Source organism: Alnus glutinosa, chromosome 3, assembly GCF_958979055.1.
Source record: "Alnus glutinosa chromosome 3, dhAlnGlut1.1, whole genome shotgun sequence".
NCBI lineage: Eukaryota > Viridiplantae > Streptophyta > Magnoliopsida > Fagales > Betulaceae > Alnus > Alnus glutinosa.
This window is the reverse complement of record NC_084888.1, coordinates 30,726,612-30,741,410: the sequence shown is the minus strand read 5'-3', so window position 1 is coordinate 30,741,410 and position 14,799 is coordinate 30,726,612. Positions and strand designations below refer to the sequence as shown.

General features: G+C 36.9%; 2 protein-coding genes across 2 annotated transcripts; both read right to left on the bottom strand.

Annotated features, from left to right (window-relative positions):
- Positions 1 to 1,628: 1,628 nt before the first annotated feature.
- On the bottom strand, positions 1,629 to 2,663 carry LOC133864723 (uncharacterized). Its single transcript, XM_062301133.1, has 2 exons — positions 2,535 to 2,663; positions 1,629 to 2,366 (listed from the first exon to the last, which is right to left on the bottom strand). Exons 1-2 carry the CDS (start codon positions 2,586 to 2,588, stop codon positions 1,776 to 1,778), a joined length of 645 nt encoding a protein of 214 aa, XP_062157117.1. The 5' UTR covers positions 2,589 to 2,663; the 3' UTR covers positions 1,629 to 1,775.
- An 8,986-nt stretch (positions 2,664 to 11,649) lies between these two features.
- LOC133862788 (uncharacterized) lies at positions 11,650 to 14,553 on the bottom strand (the record flags this gene model as incomplete). Its single annotated transcript, XM_062298660.1, has 6 exons — positions 11,650 to 12,236; positions 13,230 to 13,322; positions 13,419 to 13,494; positions 14,020 to 14,100; positions 14,176 to 14,339; positions 14,445 to 14,553. Coding segments are annotated over 6 exons (684 nt in total), but the record flags the coding sequence as incomplete, so codon positions are not given.
- Positions 14,554 to 14,799: the final 246 nt, after the last annotated feature.

Below are 14,799 nucleotides of genomic sequence, written 5' to 3'. Positions count from 1 at the left end.
ATGACTTTCATTTACGGTCTTCAATTCTAAATTTATGTACCGTCAAAACAATAATAATTCTGTCTGACGTCAAAATCTTAGCTTGGGGGGGGGGGGGGATGTATTTTTTTATATATTTATTTATGTATTTGTATATATTAACATATATGTGTGTATCTATTTCTCAATTTTGTATTTGTATAATTCATTTGTCCGTATCAGAATCAATAAATCAAAATATTGATTATTATGAGTAAATAACGAGATTGCAACCATCAATTATATGAGAAATGTTTGGTTTTTATTTTTTGATCATCTTTTGTCTAGTTCCCATTATATTGAGTTGATGTTTAAATGTGATAAATTAATAATTAACTTCTTATTTTTCTGCAAACTTAACTTCTTATTTCAGATTATGCATGTAAATCTCCTTTTAAATAGGGGTTCATTATATTAGGTTATTCAAGTCAATAACAAAGATGTAATCACTTTGATTTTTGTCAAAGTCAAATATTGACATCTAAGATCCACCCTTAATTCATTGTATCATTTCTTATTCTATCTTCTTCATTATGCATCATATCCGATTTCAAATTTTAACACTATGCCAGGTTATTCTTGTTGAAAAAGAAAATAAATCTTTCTATCATCAAACATGGCTTAAGTACAATCTTAATTATGTTTATATAAGCTCTTAAACACTCTCTTTATAAACCGATCGATTTTTAAAGGTAAGTTCTACTTATTTATTCTCCATTTTTTTTTTCTTATTTCTGAAACTCCTTCTTTGAAACGAATATAGACATGGGTAGTCACATAACATCTTTCAATTTTTAAGAAATGATATTTTTACATCTCTTGTTGTACATTTTTTTCTAAATCAACCATTAGATATATAGGACCCACATGTGTTTCCTATAGATTCAATGGTTGATTTAAAAAAGAAATATATGAGAGATGTACATGTAACGTGTCTTTTTTTTGTTTGAATATCATATATAATGAGTCAATGAGTGGTAGAGCATATTATGAGATTTGATTTCAGATATTTTATTGTAATAAGATTTGATTACTATCAAATCTGATACTTATCTATTTCAATTATCCTATAAATATGAGTATTTTGTATTGTAACGTTATCAACTGAATAAGAGCAAAATGTAACCCGTAGGATTGTATCCTGTGGACGTAAATTATATGAGTAATGTTTCTTCCACAACTCTTACACAATTCTAACAACTTTTTTTTTTTAAGATCAACCATTGACTATTTAGGGCCCATATGTAGGAAAACAAATCCAATGGTTGATTATAAAAAAAGAAAAAAAAAGCAGTTAGAATTATATAAAAGTTGTATACGAAACATTATTCAAATCATATACAGAACCACATAAAATTATTCTGATCTACCACTTCCCCATTGCATATATCATATATGTTTTCGCAAAGAGTTATGATGCTCTTATAACTTTTATATAACTTTTGTGCAATTCTAATAACTTTTTTTTTTTTAAAAAAAAAATTAACCATTAGATATATAGAACTCACATGTAGGAAAACAAATCCGAATGTTAGTTTGACAAAAAAGTTGTTAGACTTGTATAGATGTTATAAACGTATCATATTGATCTTCCCAAAAGTATTGAAATATGCAGATAGAACATTCTAGTTATTATATCTACATTGTTACCAAGCTACTAAACAAGCTAGTTATGAAGACAGGAAAGCCCAAAAAACTTCAGCTTCCTTCTCAGATGTCAATAAAGAAAAATGTTCTATCTATTAATTTCCTATTCCTTAAGCCTCAATCTGTCTCCTTTGTGGGGAAGTGATCCTGAAGACATGCTCCTCACCGGTGCACTTATCTACTTTAACCACCCAACGGCTTCTTTTCGGGCCACCGCTAACCACATTTGTTGCAGCTATTCTTGTCACCAGAAGCCCCTCTCCGATGGGCAAGAAATGTGTCTTCAGTTCACTCCACCATGATCCCTTGTGGAGGGCATTGTACCCTACAAGAAGTGCCCCATCATGCTTTGCATTCTTTTTTGCTGCTAAGAATACTCCCCTGTGCTCACTGATATGACAATCAATAAGCACAAAATCCGCCCCTTTATACTGATCATCTAACAACAAGGTGCGTGCATCCCCTACAACAAATTCGACACAGTTTGCATAGGGGCCTAGAGCTTTGTTCAAGGGATGCAATTCGTCGAGGCCTCTTAAAATGCATACAACGCGGCCACGTGTCTGATGGGCGGCTGCTACTAGTGCTAGAGTGGTGGATCTGGCGACGCTAGCGCATATCATCACCATGAGCTGAGCATTGTTGCCGGCGGCGAGGGCGGATATGAATTCAGCCATATCAGGCTCTTTACCTCTTTTTGCCTATAAAAACAAAACGTAAAACTCAATCATATATATTTTGAGACAACTTCATACCCATTTCACGACGGTTTTTAAGTGATTTTTCATATAAACCACTTAAAACACAACAAGTTAGCCGATATGAAATGGACGTAAATCAGAAAGAGATTGTTCTTTATTCTTGCTTACCATCTTGAGGGTGCAGAGATAGGCTTTTGTGGCATTATCAGCAGACCAAGCCATTTTCTTCTTTTACGTTTCAGAATCGTTTGCTTCTGAGAGCTTTTTTTTTTTTTTTTGGGTAGTAAAAACTGTGTTTCAGAACTTTATATATAGTTGGAGACTTGGAGTGATGAGAGAGTGGAGCTTTGGCCTTCATGCCATTAAAATTTATTTGCTTGCTTAATTAGGAGCATCTGAGGAAGGTTTTAATTGAGAGAGGAGGATATATTCCATGCCAACTGGCCTTTGTCGAAAAGTTGAATTGAAATATATACTTAGTGATTAATTAATTCTTCTTATTACACGAGTTGCTCGCCTCTTTTATTAATCATAAATTTGTATTTGGCTTAACTTTGTAACATTAATGTGGACTCAATTACAAATTAAAATAATTACCTTTAGCGTTTATATTTAACATATATCAGAGCTTTCATGTATTGGGCAGGAATGTGTTAAAGTATTAATATAAACGCTTGCGGATAAGGCCATGAAGCAGCAACCAAACATGTCACCAACTAGTACTCCCACATGCTGCCAACTAATTTCATGAAGGATCCTTCAATAACCGTGATCATCTCCCTAATCTTAGATACCATTGGCTACGAGTAGTTTAATGGTGGACGCTAGATTAAAGCTACTATTATTTATTTTTTTTTTTAATGTATATATAATAACATAAATTATCTCTTGTTTCTACACTATTACCAAAATATTCGTATATAGTAGCTGTGCTGTCCCCTAGTAGGTGAACAATAATGGAGTGAAACCCTACTTTCGGATTTAAGCCGTGTATTTATCGCTTCAATCTCTTTTGGGTGGTTATTGTTATTTTTACATGAAATGCAAATAGATTCGTCTTAATCTATGTCCGCTTTGCTTCTGTAACCGTTTTGTGCAGATTCCTTAAAAGATAGAGTCACTTATTTGTATTTTTGCACTATTTTCTTTTGATTTAGATTTGTTATCGAGGAGTTCACCTCATATTTTTTTTTTATGGTTTTCTCACTCTCTTTCTTTTGGACGAGGAGCTGTAACGATCATCCCTTATCCTTTTTTTCTATTCAATTAAAAATAAAATAAAATAATATCGTGAAACCTTTTTTTTTATTTTTTATTTTTTACGTTTTTTGGTAGCTAGGTAATGGAAAGGGATAGAAGGTGAATATTGTAATTAAACCGCTAATAGTATCAAAAGTTTAAGTTAATAAAAATAATAAATTTAATATTTTAACTAATACTTTAACACTCCATCAACAACTAAAAAATTAACTAAAATTAAGATAAATTGTAGAGTTGAAATGCGAACTCAAAGTCTCTGTTAAATAGATAAAAATAATAATAAATTTAATAGTTTAATTAATATTTTAATAATAATCAATATTACATCATCAACAACCTATGTTAATTTTCCATAATTCTTAAACCATTTTTCTGCCATTTTTGTAATATTCTGATATTACTTTTTCTGTGAAAATTTAAAAATAAAAAAAAAATGAGGAGAAAATGAAAATGTAAGACCAAGTTGCAATAGAAAATGGTTGAATGAGGTGCGTTGATGCTTGTTCGCCCCAACGAAACCAACACAGAGATCTAAGTCCGATCACATTGCTTTCCATGCACATTCATTGGTTATTACAGCCGCCCTTTAATTATTTAAGTTGTTCGTGCCTCTTCCTTATTGAAATTCTCAACACAGGGTTATTGATTATGATTTTTTCAAATTATTCATCAGAATTTAAAAAAATTTGAACAAGTAATTGTGAAAAATCACTTATAAAACTTACCTGGCCGAATAAGTGGTTAGACAACCCAATTTTTATTTGGTCAGGTAGGTTTTATAATTGGTCTATCATAATTACCTGCTCGAATTCTCTCAAATTCGGACAGATAATTTGAGAGAATCCTAATCCTAGGTTTACCTTCTAATGTTCCTGTTAGAACAGTTTTCAGTCCGGTGACGTGTAGATTTTTGATTCGCCATGTTCTTCGTAATCTGTAAGGAAGAACAAACAATGCATCAGAGGGGAGGTCTCCCGACGTCCCCTCTCCGATGCCTAAGTCACTACAAAAAAAAAAGCAAATTCTGGACGGTTTAAAACCGTCCAGAAATGCGAAAAAACTGTCTGGAATCAATTCCAGAAGGTTTTTTCTAGACGGTTTAAAACCGTCTAGGATATAACGTCGCTAAATAAATTTCTGGACGGTTTGTACAAAACCGTCTAGAATTCCAGACGGTTTTGTCCAAACCGTCCCTAACTAATTATGGACGGTTTGGGACCAAACCGTCCAGAAAATTATGGACGGTTTGGTCCTAAACCGTCCAGATTTACACTTTTTTTTTTTTTTTTTTTTTTTTTTTTTTTTTTTTTTACATTTTATTAATATAATTGATTATATAATGAAAATTCTCTGGACGGTTCGGTTCCACTGCTTGGGGGTTTCAGCGGGATAGGGCCCAGGAGGGACCGTCGCCATCGTAGCCAGGAGGGACCGTTGCCGTCGATGACGAACACGCAGAGGTCGAAAGGCCTTGGAGGGGCGTGGGGATGCGGCGGACGGCCGGGAAGAGTGGGCCAGGGAAGTGCGGCATGGACCTTGGGGTACATTCGGCGCATTGAGGCCCTTCACGATCTGCTGCGCCGTGGCTAGGACTCGATCCTCTCCGCCTGTATTGACGCTCTTCGTGGTCGTGGTGGCCATTTCCGGTTTCGGATTCTTGGGGTTTCAGTCTCAGAGACAGAGAAAAATGGTTCGGTATCAGGAAATTAGGGATTAGAAATTTGGGAATAGGAATAGCGATAGCGAGGCCATTTTCTCTTTTCTTTGTTGGGTTTGCGTGAGTGCGTGTGTTTGGGTTTCGGAGGAGCTGAGGTTGACGCTGAAATGAAGAGAAGTGGTGGCCATGGGTGGGAGGGTTTCTGGCCGGTTGTGATGTTTCAGGCTAGATCGATTTTTCTATATACATATGTTTTTTTTGGCTGTAAAGGAAATGGGTGGTTGTGATTTTGGCTGGGAAAAAATTTGGATGGATGTGGTTAAATTTGGGGACATCACACGGATTGATGATATGGCATGAAAAAAAAATTTCCAGACGGTTTTAAAAGAAACCGTCTGGAAATGAAATTTTATGGACGGTTTGGTAAAAACCGTCCATAAAATTCTCTAAGAATAACATTTATAGACGGTTTTGGATGAAATCGTCTATAAATTTCTAGACGGTTTCATCCAAAACTGTCTGGAAATGTTAAATTTCAGACGGTTTAGTTAAAACCGTCTGCAATTTTATGGACGGTTTTATGGTTTAATAAAACCGTCCATAATAAATTTTTTACAGACGGTTTTGAAAAAACCGTCTGCAAATTTTTTTTTCTAGACGGTTTTAAAAACCGTCTAGAAAAAAACCGTCCATAAATGCCTTTTTTTTTTTGTAGTGAGTCAGTGGGCAATTTTGGAGAGTATCGAGAGTCGAGAGTTTAGTATATTTTTAGCACATATTCAAAGTATATTTTGTACCTGGGGTAGCAGCCTATTTATAAGCACATAGTTCTCAACTGCATTGTTCCACCTTTGTGTCATGGCTGAGTGGGACCCTTAGTGGGATGAGATAGAGGTTGAGTGGGAGAGTGGGAGAGTAGGACACTTACTCCTCATGGGATAATGTATTTATCCCATGTGTTCCAAATATAGCCTTAAAGGTGTTATAAGATTCTGTTAAGCCTTAGTTACTGAGCGGGTCAAGTTGGGCCAGCAATATCAACTGGGCCCTGGTTCGGGTATAGGCCCATTTGCCTAGGGGATGATAATTTCCCTAACAGATACCCCCCGATTCCCATTGGCTGATTCGTCTAATTAGTCGGGCATTGGGAATCTTCTTTTATACTTGCAGATGGGGCTATTTTTGTCCGTTGATAATGAGGACTCAATGTTGATGGTCAGACGCTTGTGGAGACCATGGTTGTCGGAGTGTCTAGTAAGCGGCATAGCTTTTACCCCCTTGTGCTTGTGACGTTTTGTCTAGGAGACATTTTCAGACTTGGAAACTTTTTCATCTCGGAGACATTTTCAAACTTGGAAAATTTTTCGTCTCGGAGACTTCTTTAGTCTCGGAAAATTTTTTGTCTAGGAGACATTTTCAGACTTGGAAAATTTTTCATCTCGGAGACATTTTCAAACTTGGAAAATTTTTCGTCTTGGAGACTTCCTTAGTCTCGGAATTTTTTTTTTTTTTTTTATGCCTCGGAGACTTCTTTAGTCTCGGAAAATTTTTGTCTCGGAAAATTTTTGTCTCGAAGACTTTTTTAGTCTCGGAAAATTTTTTGTCTAGGAGACATTTTCAGACTTGGAAAATTTTTTTATCTCGGAGACATTTTCAAACTTGGAAAATTTTTCGTCTCAGAGACTTTGGAGACATTTTTAGACTTAGAAAATTTTTCATCTCGGAGACATTTTCAAACTTGGAAAACTTTTTGTCTTGGAGACTTCCTTAGTCTCGGAATTTTTATTTTTTTTTTTATTTTTTTATTTTTTTTTTTTATTTTTTTTATTTTTTTGCCTCGGAGACTTCTTTAGTCTCGGGAAATTTTTTGTCTAGGAGACATTTTCAAACTTGGAAAATTTTTCGTCTCGGAGACTTTTTTAGTCTCGGAAAATTTTTCATCTTGGAGACATTTTTCATCTCGGAGACTTTTTTAGTCTCGGAAAATTTTTGTCTCGGAGACTTCTTTAGTAAGGGTTGTCTCCCTGTTTGGTTTGTTGTGATGACTTTTGCCTAAGCCGGATCCCTGAAATCTATAAGAACAGATGTATATATGTATCAAATAATAATTAGTTTGCATACCTGAGTTGATAGGCTGATTTCCAAGCAAATGTGGTTGTTGGCGTTTGATGATGTTTAGAGCCTTGGCTGAGGCTTTGGATGCTCTGACTGGTGTCGAGGCTTTTTTGCGCTCAAATCGTGCCGAGTAATCTCGAGGCAGGATGAGGTTGTAGTGCTTGAATCCCCTCAACGTGATTCAAGTCTCGGCATTTGTCCGGTTTGAATCCCCTCAACGTGATTCAAATCTCGGAATTTGTCCGGTTTGAATCCCCTCAACGTGATTCAAAACTCGGAATTTGACGGACTTGAATCCCCTCAACGTGATTCAAGTCTCGGAGTTTGTCCACTTTAAATCCCCTCAACGTGATTCAAAACTCCAAACTGGACCGACTTGAACCCCCTCAACGTGATTCAAGTCTCGGAGTTTTTCCGCTTTGAATCCCCTCAACGTGATTCAAAACTCCAAACTGGACTGACTTGAACCCCCTCAACGTGATTCAAGTCTCGGAGTTTGTCCGCTTTGAATCCCCTCAACGTGATTCAAAACTCCAAACTGGACCGACTTGAACCCCCTCAACGTGATTCAAGTCTCGGCATTTCTGCGACTTGAATCCCCTCAACGTGATCCAAGTCTCAGAGTTTGTTGCGATGGCTTTTTGCGTTTTAGTATGCAACACAGGATCTTCTGGAAGCCACCTGTCTTCCAATGAATATTCTCTAGTTGGTTGCCATCAAAATTCTCTCGACGGGCCCTTTTGACGAGCTCTTGACTTTTGTAGCCAAGGAAGACCTGCGTAGGAGAAGCTTGACAAAGCATGAGTATATATTTTTTTTTTTGCAAGGAACGATTTGTCGTTCCCACAGACGGCGCCAAACTGTTAGAACAGTTTTCAATCCGGTGACGTGTAGATCTTTGATTCGCCATATTCTTCGTAATCTGCAAGGAAGAACAAATAATGCGTCAGAGGGGGGGTCTCCCGACGTCCCCTCTCCGATGCCTAAGTCAGTGGGCAATTTTGGAGAGTATCGAGAGTCGAGAGTTTAGTATATTTTTAGCACATATTCAAAGTATATTTTGTATCTAAGGTAGCAGCCTATTTATAAGCACATAGTTCTCAACCGCATTGTTCCACCTTCATGTCATGGCTGAGTGGGACCCTTAGTGGGATGAGATAGAGGTTGAGTGGGAGAGTGGGAGAGTAGGACACTTACTCCTCATGGGATAATGTATTTATCCCATGTGTTCCAAATATAGCCTTCAAGGTGTTATAAGATTCTGTTAAGCCTTAGTTACTGAGCGGGTCAAGTTGGGCCAGCAATATCAACTGGGCCCTGGTTCGGGTATAGGCCCATTTGCCTAGGGGATGATAATTTCCCTAACAGTTCTGTTTCCTGCTTTTCAGGTTTTGCGAGCAAATTTATTTATTTATTTTCAAAACAATTTATGGAAAGGAAAAAGGAAAGATCACCACGAATAAAAGTTTGGGCAATCAGACAAAAGCCTTAAAACAACCAAAAAGCAATGCAATAAAACTTAAAACTATTATAAATTGGTCAAATAAATGACTTGGCATGTTGGATTGGCCGCCGCAAGGGGCGGTTTGAAGAGGCAATCCAAAAGCGAAACTACCTACACAACACCTATTACAGCAATCAAAGATAAGCACCATAGCAAGGAAAAGAGCACTGTGGTTAGCTAGATTGGAGCCACCAAAGAGAAGCTCCTCCTCGGTGTCCGATGAGGGATGTTCCTGGTAGAGAAGACATGATCGACACTAAAACAGGATCTACAACCAGATTTTGGGTTCTTGAAAGGCAAAAAAAAAATATGTATTAGCTAAGGAAATCTAGTGTGCGAAAGCGGCAGCACGTGGTGAGTACGCGAAAAGGGCAGAAGGTGTTGATGGAAGTTGCGGAAGCTGGTGGTAATGAAGGAGTAGCATGTGGGTGGTGCGAAGTGCTGTATACCTGACTTCTAAGTTGCAGACAAAAGAGGAAGAAAAAAGGAAAAGAAGGGAAGGGGGAGGAGCAGAGCTCCGCCCTCCTCCTCGGTAAATGTTGAGCAGAGGAAGACACGAAGAAAAAAAAAAAAAAAACTCACGAAGAGTGGAACAGGAGATTACTTTGTAAAGTAAGTAAGAAAAAATCTTACTTTATTAAATTAGAGATATGTTAGTTGTACAACTCTTATACAATAATTTCACAATTATGTTGATGTGTCCAGCATTTTAAAAATTTTAAAAAAATAAAAATAAAAATGCTAGACACATTATATTATTGTGCAATTGTTATGCAGCTAACATATCTCATTAAATTGATATATGTTATTAGAGCATATAATTTTTATGTATATTTTTAATATGATTAATGTGTAATTTCACAAGCATTATTAACGATGCATATACTTTAAAGATAATTATTAATTTAATAAATTAAATTGTAAGAATTTTCTACTATCCAATTTGAAAAAAAAAAACCTTGTCTACATAAATATTCTTAACGAGAGTGGATGGATAAGTGGTCAAAAGATGGCCTAATTACGGTTCACTTCTAAGCCTCTCCTGTCACATTGACTCTTGTCACAGGCTTGTGAACTGAAGGTTTGTGTGTTGGACATGGTAATGGATATTCGGCCTTGTATCTTAGGCTTAATAAGGGACTTGTACAGTTCTACTGCCCCTAATCCTTATATTCAACTTTCAAGGAACCAACATGATATAAATGATTACAACTACAAAACTTTTTAAATCCAGGAGGAGAAAAAAAAAAAAAATTACTGAAATACAAAAGTTATCCCAAGATTGATCTAAATTTCAACAGTGTTTCCAGCCCCCTTTTCTAAGGATGACTAATCTAAATATGTATTCTTAGTCAAGTGTGGAAGTAGGTGGACAAGAGATGTACAAATTCATCATTAAACCGATAGGATTCACATGTCGGTCCTATAGATTGAATGGTAAATTTGCAAAAAAAAAATGTGTAAAAGATGAACAAAAGATTAACGCCAAATACATTTTGAACAAAAATATAATAGCTTTTTCTTTTTTGAATGAAGACATGGTGTATTTAAACAGTAAAGATTTTGTGATCAATTTTTCGGAACTTCAAAATAAAACTTGTAAGACTTTTTATCTCTAGGAAAAACGCATTCCCTTCTCTTTAGTTTTCTGCATCTTTACCCACTACCCACCATAGAAGGGAAGCTTCGTACTCCCCATCCCTCTTCTCCTTTTCAAATCTCCTCCATCCACCCTACCACACAAACACCTACACATTTTGAGAGTTTTCTCCCGTTTCACCTAACCAACCAATCACCCAATAAACTTTCTTTGGCTAGTATCTGAGCTTCTATTCGCCCTCTACATCATCAGTGCCGACCTCTCTTCTGTTGGATCGATTCCCCCTGCATCCTCACGCTCTAAGCCATGGTTCATTCGGTATTTTGAAGTTTTTATATTTGATTTTTTTCAAGTCAAATCTACCAACTTCAAGTGGCATTTTCACTCATTTCTCCACACTATCAGGTTCCTTGGCCTTTCAGCTTCGATCCATTAATCACGGCTTTTTCAATGAACCCCTCAACGGCGGAGTGTGCGCCCCACTCATCGGAGCATGTGCACCACGTGTCAACGCCCGTTCGTAAAACTACGGCTCTCCACCAGCCTCCTCTGCTTTGGCCGACTTCTGACGATAGTTTGGCTACCATTGATGATATATTTTGGATTATGTTAACTACTTTTAGTGTTTGTTTGTTTTTGGGTTTTCCTAATATTTTCTTCCCATGTTTACCCCTATATTTGTGTTTTAGGTCCTTATGGCTCAAAACACACCCCAAACCACCTTCACATTTTTTGGCATCCATGCCACGAATCTTTTGGCTCGCATCTTCAAAAGCATTTACATCGCGTATTTTCATTCTTAGGTTTAATTTTGGGATGCCCAGATCCTGTTTTTTGTTTTTTGTTTTTTCTTGGTGTAATTTTTGTTGATGTATCTAAAATAATAATAATAATAAACTTGTAAGAAAAGTACATCCACCCACAACTTTGAGCACGCTATCCTTCCCAAAGAGACAAACACCAAGTCCTTTGAATTTCGTGTTACGGACTTCCGTAACGGGGTGAACGGTGTATAATTTGGAAGGGAAAGTGCATGGGATAATATGGTATTCGAGGTACCCTGGGCCTCCTAAGATTAGGGTTATTCGAGAAACCCTAGAAACTCCTAAACAACTACAAGAGTTGAATAATATTTTTCTGCTTGTTTATTCATTATTCAATACCCCTATTAATAGGTTTACAAAGTTGGAATTACAGGACAATAATTAAATAAATATTACAAACCCTAAATAATAAACATTAATTCTAAAGGGAGACAAATCCCTTAATTTCCTATTAGAGATATTGCTTTATGAGCAAGACTCCTTATTTTCCTAATAATAATAAAAATCTATAATTCTTTCCAAGAGGCAATTAAACTATTACCTTATTTAAAAACCTAACCTAATTATTCTATTAAAGATAGCATAAATATAATTTTAATAATACCCTTAGTCACATACCCTAGGTACGTAACATTTCGATCATCTGCTAACACAGCTAACATGCAGAAACAACGGGGCTGGATAGCATACAGTCCCCTACAACTCTTGTTGTTAAAGAAGGTACGAGTAAAATACTCCAACATTATAATTTATTCTATATTGATTCTAACGACATTTTTGGTTCCCCCAGGAGAAAAATTGTTCCAGCCTTCATTGCCTGGTCCCATTCCTCCATCTTTCCAGTAGTGCTCTACAGATGGGAGGGCCCCACCTCCCCAACCTGTCTTCTTCTGCTTACTGCTACTAGAACCTAACATTATCATGGAATTAAACAAATGGAAGCCAAAGGAGCAACAGAAGAGCAGTGTCACATTGAGAGATAAGCATGTCATAGGACATCAGCCATACGTAATATATCAATCACTAAAAAGTAGCAAGAAAAAAAAATTAAGCTCTGCACCTCTAATGGTTAGATCCTATGTTTAATAAACCACAACCAAGTAACAAACGGAAATGCTACTAAGAGAAGTAATTAATGGAGGTGAGATTGGTGAGGGCTATCACACACGTCTAAGCAACAACAACCACACAACCATTTGGTCTTCTCTTGCTCTATTTCACCTTTTCCTTTAGTTTTTTGGCTCCTTTGTTTTGGTTATGGAAGTAAGAGACGCTCCTTTTGTTATTCTATTTTGATTTTTCAGTTTTTCGAGGTCTCCTCAACTCATTCAGAAGCTGGCTAGAAACCAAGATAAATATGAGTGCCTTCAGCCGCACTCACAACTCCATGCGTAGGCCAGGGCTGCTACAATCAATCCTGCTGGCAACATTCCATCTCACTTGCTCCACAACGAGGATCCCCTCTGGGCTGTGGATAGAAACTGTAGTGTAATGTTGCTAAGGACAATGTACTCTTTTGTTAGTCTGTTTCTGTTTTTGTTTTCTTATTTCCTTGTATTTTTAACTGTTCTGGTTAGTTTGTAAACCTGGTTGCATGTTCTTTGTTTCCAAAAAAAAATAAAAAAAAAATACACCACCATTCGTAACTATGTTTGATATAACCATTGTTAAAGCCAAGCATAGAGTCCCAAACATTTGTACTGATACTTTTCACGCTTTACAAGAAGGATAACCCTCTAATGCAAGCTGGGCTGGTGCAGATTCAGATTACCCTTGATCTACCATATGTAATAAATAACTTGAGGATTCAAATAATGAATTCTATGAAAAGGTCATCTTTTGTTTAGTGCAATTACCATCTGTAACAAACAAAGAAACAAAGAGAAACGAGGACAACACTTACCTGCATTGCCATGCATATGAAATCCATCTTCCCCGTCATACAAATTCCCTTTAGCATTACCTTTCCAAGCTTCTTCAAAACCAGCAAGCTCATCTGGAATAAGCACCACAACGTTAGTCTATGTCTGAACAAACTGCATAATACATGATACCTCTTTAAGTACTAATCATAGCATGATCAGTAACAAACCTTCATTTAGATTGTGTAAAGTTTCCAATGTATCCACATCACCATATGAATTAAGCTTCCTTGTAAATGAGTGACCCTGCATAAGCAATGCAACCGCGTCAATCACCACAAATCACATGGCTAAAGTTCCCCGTGTAAAATAAAGAGACCAATTTCTTGTTGTATCTTTCTGTCAACTTTTACCCAAAAGAGTTGGGAGAAGGAAATAAAGAGATCACAAATGACTTGATTTCAGGTTATAAAAGTACATGGATTGACTGAAGGAGTATGGTAGAACATATATGACAAACACATCTCACTCAAGAATAGTGCGAGCTACATTAATAAAAATTTCACGGGCAGGCCATCTTGGGTTTTTATTTCCCAAGCCAAGATAATGAGAGCATCCATGACGGCGAATGGATGCTTAAGGACCAAGTGCACTAACGCACTCTGCACCAGACACTGACAATACAGCAAGAGAAGGGTCATTCATTTGAAACATCTTTTTGAATATCATTTATCCCACAAACTGATAAAAGGCTAAAATTGGGGTTTCTGGGTCAGGAGTGTCACAATCATGGACCTCTAATGAAGTGCATTACACCAGCTAAATAATTACCTTGTCATGAATTCCTCTAGAGATCCTATGTTTTGCTTGACCTGTTGTTCTATCTGCTTCTTTAGTCTCCTCAACCACCACCTTATTTAAAATCACAGCGTTAGATCCAGAAGAAAAGCCAACAATGAAACAACTTGCCCTTAAAAAGTTACTTACTCCATCAGTGCCTGCCTTTGTGGTTCTAGTAGATGTGTAATATGCTCCATCAACACCACCATATGTGACTCTACAAGTCTGAACACCGACTCTGCTAGCCTGGGAATGTTCCCCTCCAACCTTGCTACGGTCATTTCCATAAATCAAACTCTTGCTCTCTGTCTCTATGAAATCAACCCCAGCAGTCAAAATTGTTAAGCAAACAAAATCCCAGGCTAAAATAGAGAACTTACAATGCAAACGTAAAGCAAACAAATAAGTTCAGTTACCATCGGTGTCCTCATTCAGTCCCTCATCATCAGAGGTTAGCTCTTCTTTTACCGTTCGTGTTGCTCCACTGGTCTGATCCTTCCCACTGGTTGCAGCACTTGAACCAAACCTGCCAGAATCAAACAAGCTTCCAAAGGGGCGAGTGAAAAAGGGATCCTCAAATGGATCCCTTTCTCCATAAAGGCTAGGCGTCATACTTCTATGGGATCCGAAGCCACCATAGAAATCATCTCGACCTTCTCTTCCCCTATGCATATTGTCTTGTGCTAATCAATCCCTCTAAAAACACAAAAATCCGTGTAAGGAGCAACCGATATTCACAAAATTCTGCCATTCATATACTAATTAATCTGC

Excerpts from the sequence above, each read along its gene's own strand:
- LOC133864723 (XM_062301133.1), bottom strand. The coding sequence starts at position 2,588 with ATGGCTTGGTCTGCTGATAATGCCACAAAAGCCTATCTCTGCACCCTC. Across the intron at positions 2,367-2,534 it reads ATCTCTGCACCCTCAAGATG|GCAAAAAGAGGTAAAGAGCC; the intron begins GTAAGCAAGAAT and ends TTGTTTTTATAG.